The sequence below is a fragment of the Schistosoma haematobium genome, chromosome 5 (genome assembly GCF_000699445.3).
Source record: "Schistosoma haematobium chromosome 5, whole genome shotgun sequence".
Lineage (NCBI taxonomy): Eukaryota > Metazoa > Platyhelminthes > Trematoda > Strigeidida > Schistosomatidae > Schistosoma > Schistosoma haematobium.
Genome location: NC_067200.1, coordinates 17,380,795 through 17,392,469, shown reverse-complemented (window position 1 = coordinate 17,392,469; position 11,675 = coordinate 17,380,795). Strand labels below are relative to the sequence as shown.

The following is an 11,675-nucleotide window of genomic DNA, read 5'->3' as shown; positions in this document are numbered from 1 at the left end:
GACGTACTTTGATCCACGACCATGTCACGGCTTTCACTGAATAGTTACTGAACTGATCACTGCTTTCAACATCACTGGCACGAATTTATCATGACAGCTAATAACAACCTTTAAAGTGATGGTATTACTTCGTGGTCCTCTTCTAGGAAATCAGCTAGCTGTTGCTCTATCTACATTCGCAAAGCAAAGCAGAAGGATATTACAATGAATGTTATCTAGTACTAGGCAGCCGAAAATGAAGCACTTTTCAAAAGAATGAATAGCAACTGAGAACAACTGGAACGGATTTTTCGGGATTGAGTTAGATGGAGAATTCTGGTGTGCAGCACATTTTATTCCACAACGAGTAACAGGCGCAAGTAAGTAGGTGGGAATGACAATCCGAAATCAACTAGCGATGTGTCTTAACATTCACCCACATCTGGAAAGTCTGTTAGGTATCTGTGAACCAGAAATTCCGAAATTCAACCTAGAGTTTGATATTCTAATAACTTTTTATAACCCCATAATATTTTGGAGAATTGTCGTAGCAAGATGATATTTTGGATCCCATGTTTAAATCACGTTGTGTTTAATTAAATCACTGAATGTAAGAGGCCTATGATTACCTGACCCACCGAGGAAATTCACACTCACTAAATAATAACACGAGTGTTGGTAAACCATGTTTATTTCATGCTTCATATCACTGTTGAAGACAAGAACTTCAGAATTATATATAAAAACAAGGATTAATTGTCGATGTTTCAGTGAGGCCACGATTTGTGGTGGTATCCTATGATGATTGACCCGTTGTCACATAAGTATCTGGAGAGCAGAAACCCACCAACTAAACTTCGGAGCTATGATTGCAATCTCAAATCCGTAAAGATATAATGGGAAACAAAAACACGCCTTATTTATATGTGATGTGGCTTGACATGTAGGAGTTACTAATTTGTCTCTATATGTTATCACTCCCATTATCATCCGATACATTTTCTGTTGATCAGAGGACCAAATATCGCTCACCAACAACCATCATGCCAAGATGAATTAGTTGATAGTAAGAGCGATCAACTAATCACATGCTTTCATAGAGTCAAATATAGAACAAGGCGACAAACACCAAAAGTTTCCCATCATATACTTCTTTCTATCAGGAAGGCATTGATATTTTCTAAACTGCATCAAGAGCCTAGTCGCATACTGTACCAGGTAGACAAAATTTGTTAGATCTACGTCATCAGTATCAGAATTATTGTTAGTAATCGATAGATCAGAAAATTTCCGCTGAAGACAGTCCATTTTAAGAGAGAGAGAAAGAAAGAAAGAATAATGGCAAGGCAGAGTGGGAGAGATGTGTAACATCCTAAGTTCATTAGTCAAGAGTTGACCTCAAACAACTAAGTAGATGTCAAAACAATAGAGCTCAAATATTCATTCACTTCCTTATTTCTTATAAGCATTAAATATTCCATTCTCTTTTATTGAATGTTGAAAAGCTTTGTGTGTTTGAACAGGTAACCTCCCACTCCACTATTACTGTCCTCAGATCACAATAAACACGTATTCACTACTTGTCTAGTTTATTCTATCAATCGAATGAGGTTTATATTCAGGCACAAAATTTCTAATCCGATTAATGATTTGGAATTATGTGGATCATTTTACTTTTTAAAACAATATGTGATTATGAATTCGTTTAGATAATGCATCATTATCTATATTGAATATATTCCTTGAATATTGTCCACAATAATGAAAGCATCAAGATCATTATATTGATAATATTAAATAAAAGATTTACAGCATTATAGTATTGTGAATAAATCATTCAATTATGAATTCACCTACATTTCCATGAATACAAATAACAGTGAATTTAAGTGGTATGATTCATTATAAGAATATTTTAACTAAATTATTCTCACAATTCTCGATGGACTTTTGATTAGAACTATTAAGTAACTTGAAACTATTTAGTGAGGAAGAAGCAATAAAATTCAACGTCAGAAAATGTGTTACTTAAATAGAAATAAAGTAGTTTAAATATTATTTGAAAAGTGTTTTTGCAAAATTGAAACCTACCACGTATTTTAACAGATTTTGTTATCTTACTTTTTATTGGTTATATAATTCTATGGATTATAATTATTTATACAACACAGTGTAGATTCAGTTCCTATGTTTAGCCCGTATAACTTATTCTAGCTTCTGAACAGGTCAATTTATCTATTCTTCTTGAGTCACCTTGTTAATTATTCAGTTATTAACCCTGATTGTTTTTATATGAACGCATGTGTGTGTGTACACTTCTTATCCTATTCATCACATATCTGTAATTTATTTTTATGTGACTATAAATATTGCTTAACCCTTGATTAAATGGAGTTGGGCTTACCAGCCTTCTCCACTGCGTGTCATTTCGCTTCTCTCTCTTCTATTCGCTCCATCACTCTTATTTCCTGTCCAGATCAGTGAGTGTACAAAATTCATTCGCGTATTTGGCTTATTTATTACCGTTATTCACCAACGCTATTTAGGTCGATCAAATATACAAGGATAGCCAGGATGTATATTTTGGCAACAATCACTCATATGATTATAAATGGAGTCAGATCCCGAGCCCCTAAAACATTTCATTACCTTGTTTTATAAACTGCTGTCACCTGTTCTCATATTTTTCATAGATCCATGTAGATAATACTGTTCCATTAAAGTAAATCCTAACGAAGTTCTAGTTAAAAACAAGAATCCTCTTGTTATATTAAACTTTCTTATGTTTGATCCTACTACGTAAAAGTTTTTTGTATATATAATTTATGAAATCAAGTCTAAAATCCGCTAACTAACAAATTTGGCAAAATCACTGCATTATATATTTTGCTCCTATTTCATAGGCTTATCCGGGTTGCTTATAAAAGTATAAGAAAAGGAGTGTTTCATGGTTGTAGAGTGAAGCGGTCGTCGCCCTCATCTCAGATTATGTAATTTACAAAACAGTTTTCTGTATAGTAGCCTGCTTCTTATTGGTTTCGAAATATCAGTTGTCATCGTACTACGTCTATTATTCTAGACTTCTGAAGGACCAACTCTCAAGGGAAAAATTGGTCGCTATTCGGGACTCAAGTTCTCATATATCACATCCTCAGCGTTCACTGAATGGCGGAACACCCTCACATCTATTGAAGGTCAGCAGTCGCCTGGGACCCTAACCAAGCATAAAGCACTAGACATCGAAATTAGCCAATTTATCAGAAATAAGAGAACGGATTAACAACTGCAAAGTTACAATTCGGGTCAGGAGAGAAAGCATCCGAAAAAACACAATAGACGACCGTACAGCTAAGCAGAACAACCAATCAAACCCCAGGTCAACAGAACAAGCCGTTAGTCAATGGTAGAGAGATCCCAATAACTCTATTTGAAGTACGTGTCGATTATGTTGTTCAGAACAATGAAAGGTTCACAACCAATCCACCCAGCTCGTAGATCACAAGTCTAATAGTGTTTGTTAAGTTCATTGTGTAGGCTTTACACACAAACACATCAGACAGAATTGTGGTATACAGCCATCTTTCCAATGTTCCAATCAAGAATGAGCTAATCAGTCACCCGATTTCAGCATTACTTTTCAGTTTTACTATCGATGACATTTTGCAAATTGCTCTGAAAGTTCGTGGATGTGCATCTGTTGTCGGCAAAAATACTTCTATCTTGGGTAAGCGACCGACTTTTCTCAATCGTGTGATAATAAACGAGCTAACCAAACCACATTCAATCAGTTAGCAATTAATGTTCGAAAATGTCTACATTACACTTTTGAAATGAAGAGTATTTCTACAAGACTGATATGAACCTCTGTGTGCACTCACATTTCTCAATCATAGTCGAAAAAATCACATATTTGAATTATTGTGAGTGGTGATGGCAGATAAGATCAATCAACAACTAGGTCATGTCAGTGACTTGTCGATAAGGATTTAACTGTCACATAGAAACAAGTAAATGAACTCGGAACTAGTCGCAGACCCAAAAACAATTAGCCAGCCATATCAAACTTAATATCAGATTTCAAACATGATTTGGGAGGTTTTGAAGTGATAATGCCTAAATTTCAGACTACGAATAAAAGACCCAGAAACATTAAAAGTTACAGGTTTGTTTAGAAGATACATGGAGTTTCCTTTATGTTCAGTCGATGAAAATATCGATTATCACCAAGTTGCACATATCCTTGCTGTTTGATTTTGTTAAAGAATTACTTTCTCTTCGATTTTTTGTCCACTAGACTAGCGTTATTGTTATGACCTTGGATGTCTGACTTTTCGATCACACGATCTATCTACCAATCCGAATACGACTTATACGAATCTTCGCACTAGGCCAACCAATGACGTTCAACCGGTGTGGGCAGTTTAGCGTCCTTATTGGTCCTATGTCCTACGAGCCCTTCCACTTGAGTCCAGAACAAGATACCAGCTTCCGAATCAGAGCAGATCGTTTATTTCAGGCATACTTGGTTTATATATCAATCACACAGACCGCAACGTACCATAAAATAGGAAATAATATTTGTACACAAATAAGCCCAAAAAGTGGCTGTGAATGTGGGAGGCAGTAGTTAATAAACTGAACATAACTTAAGAACCGTAAATCGTACAATAATAAATTATAGGTCAAAATAAAGCTTATCATAAAAGGAATATAAATATACATAGTGTAATTGTTGAGTAGTTATACAATAAGAATGTTTATAGAATATTAGTCCATGAATAGTCCTCGGAAGTTACCTGTTATTTAATCTTCACCGGATATAACAGTTATTTAGCAGACTATTATCTGGTCGTTGGAAGAATACCTAAACTTCATAGAATTGTGACCTACTAACGCTTCTAACTAAAATAGGTGACTGACTGGTTAAGTTTGTAAGTAGATAAACTTTATCAACTAAAATAGGTAACAAGGCGTATACATATACACAGTCAACGGTTACTAGATAATGTATAGGACCATACTAGGAAGTTGAAACCGTATTGCCATTGGATACCAAGACATCTTCCCACCATCATCGTCAGAAGTTCATACTGTTAATCCGCATTGTAAGGGTTGCGCGTTCAGTCTCATTGATCCAGTGTTTCAGAGAACTCAATTCCCTTCAGTATTTTTTGTACTACCTTATCTTCCAAGTTGCGAGTGCTTGCTAAAACAGTTGATAAACCTTTGATTCTACAATGTAAGTAGACATTCTTTACAAATGCGAAACTAGAAATTCTTCGCTAGTCATCAACAAATATATCAGCCAACTTAAAAATGTAGGGTGGATAGTTGCTAACCATTTAAAATTAAGTTTGAAATACATACAAAAGCCAAGAGGATAAGCAACATTCGATAAATGACGACCCATATAAACTTATCCATAATTAAATTCCTTCGCTCCCCAATAAAGTTTTATTTTTACTGCTGGCTCCGATCCTAAACACTTTTTTCTCACGCTTCATTTGGGTTTACGAACTATCATTCTTGCTCCGCTAAGACTGCAATTCAAACTATATACCAAATCCCCCAACGTCCTAACCTTATGTGAAATCGGATAACAGGCTTTATTAACTGGAACTCGTGAACCTTGTACCATTGACAAATGCTGCATCTCCAAAACGGGGTTTAAGTGGGGCCATTCATTCGACCTCATCTAGTCAATATAGAGAACCAGTGAGACTTATCCTTCATATCCAGAAAGATGAGTTTACGGGGAAGTTTCTGACCTCCGTCGGAAAGTGATTGTAGCAGGTGATGTTAATGTCTGAGTAGGTAGGTTATATCAAAACGAGAGACACTGAATTGATTCTGTGACGACTGTCCGCTCCGGCCATGATTAGACAACCGTCTTTTCCAGCAAGTATCAATTATAAGCACAAGGCGAAGCAACGTCTGACACGACCTGCTCAGTCAATGATGGACACAAATAGACGATATCACCACTAAACACCATCGAAGAGATTGGACAGGTTGTCGTTTTTTCTGGTACATATGTTTGGTCTCTTTTCATGAGTACAGACACATGTTTGCCTGTTATATTGTAATTAAAATAACCACAGCATTATGACCCCTTATGGTTCCTCGATGAAGAATCCAAGAGTATACTTCAGAAACAAGCATTTAGTCGACCATTGAAACAAGTCATAGCAACACAACATGGGATGATATCAAGAGAGACATAACACCAACCAGTGACTTGACCCAGAAGGGCAAGAAAGACCGATACATGTCACCAGCAACGGTAGATGGGTAGAAACTCATCCTGTGAAGCTTTGAATACGAAAAGGTCACCAAGAAACTGACAAAAAGTATGTGGAGCCACCTTAAGGAGTAATGGAAATGAAGCAGATAGAAAAACTAGCGACTACAATCGACATATCTGTTTATACTTTTCGGAGAAACAAGTACTTGGAAAAAGACGATGACAGGGGTTTGGAGCGATGGGCAGAACACTTCAAGGAACAGCTCGACAGAAATCCGAGTACCTTCGATTCCCACATAACTTGAGTGAGACACATTTGACGCTTAAATTAGGCCCAATGGAAGAAAACCCAATCATTATGGACAACCCGAGTAACAATGCTAAGGATAGTAATAAATATATTTTTATATCCCAAGTAGAAAAATTGTATCTCTGACGTTTCGAGACCTAATATAAGCCACTTCTTCGAAGTAAATAAAATGTTGAAGGTATTTTCTGCCTTCTGAACGTAAACTTGTACCTTAAGGTTGATACGCGCCAACCGTCAGACTAATGACAAGTAGTGACGTAGTCGATTGCATCGACGACCCCAGAAACCATGTTGGGACGGTATCTAAGAGATTCTATGCACTAATTTTAAAAATCTACCTATGGATTAAGATATCTATTAACTGAACAGAGAATGAACTGCAAAATAGACCTCCGTATTACTGTATTATTGTGGCATTTCATAATAGTAATTTAAAGTTGCACGCTTTGATCGTAGGTGTTACGTTGTATCATCTTCAATACTATTATCTCGGTTCTTCTTATACCTTGCTGATTTCATCTTGACGTTGCGATGCGATATAGTAACTCGGGCTGACCCATATTTGTGCTGGACTTTCCGTTATAACTGAGGCTCTAGAAAATGTTGCTAGCAATATTTGACAGGTTAATATTAATGGTTTTCAAGTAGTGTAAAAGGAGCCTAAGCGGTATTGATAAAGAGTTGAAAGAGAAAAAGATCTTGAAAATTACCAAGCGCAACTTATTTATTTAAATCATAGCTTTAAGTAATCGATTTATGTAGGTTTCTCGGTTGCCAAAATCACCACCTTCGACAAAGTGCTTTCCTTTCTTGCGAAAACCACCACTAGGATTGTTCAACTTGAATGTCCATAGAAGAGCAACAGCATGTTTGAAGTTTGGTCCAACTGTATATATTTCATGTACAAGGTCCTCAACGCATATTAAACCAAGATGTCCAAGTTTGTGTTCAATTAGCTCATTTGTTAAAGGGAGCCGTGTACCATGGTACTTACAAAATCCGCGTTTATAAATGAGTTGACGAATAATTTTAAGACTAGGGTAACCCCAAGCGACGTATGGATCAATTATTCGAAGCATGTTAAGAGTTGCCTGTACGATAATGATAAGCGAAAAGCAGGAACTACCTTATTTAATCGCACAAACATCCCGTTGTTGATTTGCCGAAGGCGAAACAGCTGCATGGTCTTTCTTGGGCGTGGGTGGACACCGTTAGTACCCCGGATTCGCACGACAAATGCGAGTTTTGGTTCAGCTGGGACATAAAAGTCTCCCGTTTTTTTAGCATTACGCTGCAACGTGATTTCCCGCTTTGCCATTCTGCGGTACTCCTGAAACAGTCATTATGTTACACAGAACTTACATGCATGTATTTCTCCGCTCGCTGCTTTATGAGACGTTTTAACCGCATAAAAGTTTGTCGACGTACCACCTTTTTGCGAGCCACTGTAATCAATTTCCGTCGTCTAATCTTTTCCTTCAAGCGGAGACCTTCTGGCTTCTTAGGTCTCTTGGGAGTAGCTGACTGAGCATCAGTTTTCTTTCTAAATACGAACAAGAAATGTGGAGTTAGTGTAAGTAGCAAATCTATTTACAGAGCCAACGATTATTACTTTTGCAGACATCAAAATATCACAAGTAGTGACGATTAATTAGATAAGGTGAAATTCCGTTTTCAACTGAAAATGTACTGATCACACACCGTCTTATAATGCTTTCAATACAGAAGTAAAACAAGCTATACATCACTGAATGACACCACGGTAATAAAACAATGAACTAACCACAAGAAAGGTCACAACTGTCTATGGTGATGGCAACAAACCGGATGAGTCAGTATGCAATAACTTTGAAAAACAAGTCGATAGTTATTCTGTCGAATCTGATATAACTACTTAAACTACCAAGACTATTACAATCTAAAACACAGAAGACAATGGTGTTTTGGAAAGACTTAAGATTTAGGTAAATAGCAGTGGACGAACAACTGACTTCAGAGCTTGTAAGGTTGGAGAGGCAAATGACGTTAACGAGAATTACGGTACAACTAATTGACTTATAGGGAAACTCAAGTGGTGTTTTAAGTGTCAGGCAACATTACGGCTTGTTTGACTGAAACGTAGAAGTCAGATTGATCACCGTTGTCATTACATAAGCAAGTCTTTATCTGATGGCGATAGTTGACCGACTGCATCCATCATAAAAATAGTGGGATGATCGATGACGCTAAAGGACAAACACCATACTCACTGGAAAACTTAGTGATTATCATAACTCAAACGCGTAGTTGTTAATGTGATTATATTTCAATTGATAGATAACTGATTTCCAGTCTCATCGTAAACACCCATACGATTGTGGAGGCATAAATGACTAACTAATCTCAAGTATGAGACACATGCCTTCTAGATCCCATTGCTTGCCACAATCCAACTATACTAATCTCATTAATAATGACATAAATACTAGAAAATACAAAGTGTAAACCTATCTAACCGGTGAAAATTAAGGGCCAAACACCATAAGCAGAGACAAATTCACTTAAAAATGGTTAGTGAGCAATATATACATTCTTATTTCAGAAATTCGAAAATGAACTCATATGTGGCATTCATTAGGGTTTGGTTTTATCTAAAGCATTATTAGAAACTAAACACAGATGGTCGGTGTGAAGATACTTGAGCGTTCTCATGCACTATCATGATCATCACTGTAGAAAATTCATCGCAACTACCTCATTACATGCGTGAGTGTCGATTTTTACCAGTTGTGTTTTCCTGTTAAATGCCGAAAATGATGTATCGCTTCACCGACCAAATCGCACAATAATTAAAGCTAAGTAGTGGAAGCGGAAAATTTGATTGCTAGGAGAATCAAGAACTGATTCCGATTGTATGATAATTAGGGGTATTTGAATTATAGTACAAACGAACTGAGAATCCCACAAATAACGCGATTTAGTCAAGAAATATAAGATGAGCACTAACGTACATATTGTATTTGGAATTCGAAAGCAAACAGTCATCAAGTACAAAGCAATCGTAGTTTCATACAAATACCACATCCGTTACAGCATAAATTGTAGTCTAAGTGTCTGTGATCGATTGTTCGTCCCCTCCTTAAGTTCATCTTGTGTCTGTCCGACAGTGTATTAGATAATGACTCTGTATTATCTAGAATGTGCTCATTAGTTTTAGAACTAACAACCAAAATTGGAACAGACTCACTTGGTTCCTCGAATTGTATTTGACCAACATGTCGGTTGTGTGTACTTAACTCATTGATATCTAGAATTCGCGCCATAGATTTCTCGGCATTCTTCACCACAATCCCCGTGGTTGATCGAAGATCATTTCCACGATAATATGTAACTTCCACAGACTCCAAAAGCCTCATATTCGAACGAAGAATTCTTCCTTTTAATAGCTTTCATGGAGTCTCTTTTATAATAATTTATATTCTGAAAAATAATAATTACAGAATTCACGCCAGTTTACAGGCATGATCAATTTGATATAAATAGTAACATTAAATTTAGAGAACAAACGTGTGATAGAAGATAGTTTTAAGTATACTGGTTCAGTAATTGTTTCGGTAGTACATGTATTACAGCGATCCAATGCATCAGCCTAGAATTTTCAATATTTCTTAAATGGACAGCCTGTTGATTTATGAACGGTGTAATTAAGGTCAATTCGTGTGCCAGATCGAAATAATGATAATTATCTACAACTAGAGAAATTAAAACGAAAACAGAGAGCACGGAACAACAGAGCAAAATATATCAATCAGGTCTACCTAAATGCGTGTGCCATGTGACACAGTGATATACTGTTTGTGTTATTCAAATTAGTTAAAGTTGCTAGGGGCGGTGTTGACATATTGACAGCAAGTGGGTGGTTTTACTAAGGGAATTCACTAATAAAGATGGCTAAACATTTAAGGTTCCTAAAATATCACTTGTGGAATGAGATACACTTAAAGGCGCTAGACCATTCAATGCATTTTCAGAAGAACAGTACGCATCGATGCAGCGAGCAAATAATGGGAGTGATTTTATCGTGCGGATAGATTGTGGAAGGTTATTCCAGAGTCTAGAAAATTTACAGGTGAAGTAATTCATATAAAGAGATGATTTACAATGAGTTTGTTTCACTAGTGCCAATGAATTACGGATGTAATAATGAGAGGTTTCTGCATATTGAATCGCGTGATCGTATGTAGACGATAGTTTATGAAGTAGTTTGAAGAAAAAGATAAGACTTAGTTTGAGTCTCCTCCTCCATAAAGGGTCTAGCCCAAGTTTATTACATCTGGAATTATAAGTTAAGGTACAATCAGCTCCAAGAATACGAAGTGTAAATCGTCTCTGTACTGATTCCAGCCTTAATTTATCCTTTATGAACGCACTGCTAAGAATAAACGTGCAATATTCTAGAAGAGGTCGAGCACAAACTTTGTACATTAGAATACGTGACTCAATGTTGTAAAGATTTCGAGTTATGTAACCTATTAGACGTTGAGTCTTAGAGGTCTGTTTTAATATATGCTCTGTAAACGACAAGTCTTGGGAATATCTAAGTCCTAGGTCTACTACTGTATGTAACCTAGATAACACTTCACCATTTATGATAATGTCTAGGTTGAGTGATGTATTGCCGAAGCATATCCATCCACATTTAGCCGTATTAAGCTCCAGTTGCCATTTTAAGCACCACTGTGCCACCTTGTTAAGCTCCATGCTGATGCAATTTTGCATATTTTTCAGGTCATGTGGAGAAAATGAATATACTACTTTAAGATCATCTGCATATAGAAGGGGCTTACGGACACAAAAACTTTCACAAATATTATTGATAAACACTAAAAAGAGCAAAGGACAGAATGTTTAGCATTTCTATACTGCAGTAGAAATGCATCTCCTCCCCTCTCCAGTTCATTAAATGTCGAAGCAGCAATAGAACGAATAGCGGCTTTCAATGTGCTGGCAAAATTTCCTGCCCGACCACCAGAACAAGGGGTCCTGTGAGCAGTAAACATATGTTCGCACCCTATACCATTCAACCAGGTAGTGACAGCATCCTCAGCAAAATGAGAACCATTATTGGTCACTAACACCATGGGAAACCCTTCTCAACTAAAC

At 36.6% G+C, this 11,675-nt stretch overlaps 1 protein-coding gene across 2 annotated transcripts; it reads right to left on the bottom strand.

Moving 5' to 3' along the window:
• Positions 1–1,408: 1,408 nt before the first annotated feature.
• Positions 1,409–11,675, bottom strand: RPL7_1 (60S ribosomal protein L7). Of its 2 annotated transcripts, XM_051217633.1 has the most exons (5): positions 9,760–9,899; positions 9,524–9,705; positions 7,896–8,076; positions 7,660–7,863; positions 1,409–7,624 (listed from the first exon to the last, which is right to left on the bottom strand). In XM_051217633.1, exons 3-5 carry the CDS (start codon positions 7,941–7,943, stop codon positions 7,262–7,264), a joined length of 615 nt encoding a protein of 204 aa, XP_051065050.1. In that variant the 5' UTR covers positions 7,944–8,076; positions 9,524–9,705; positions 9,760–9,899; the 3' UTR covers positions 1,409–7,261. The 2 variants fall into 2 exon arrangements, with proteins under 2 accessions (XP_051065050.1, XP_051065049.1); XM_051217632.1 differs by having other exon boundaries at positions 7,896–11,675.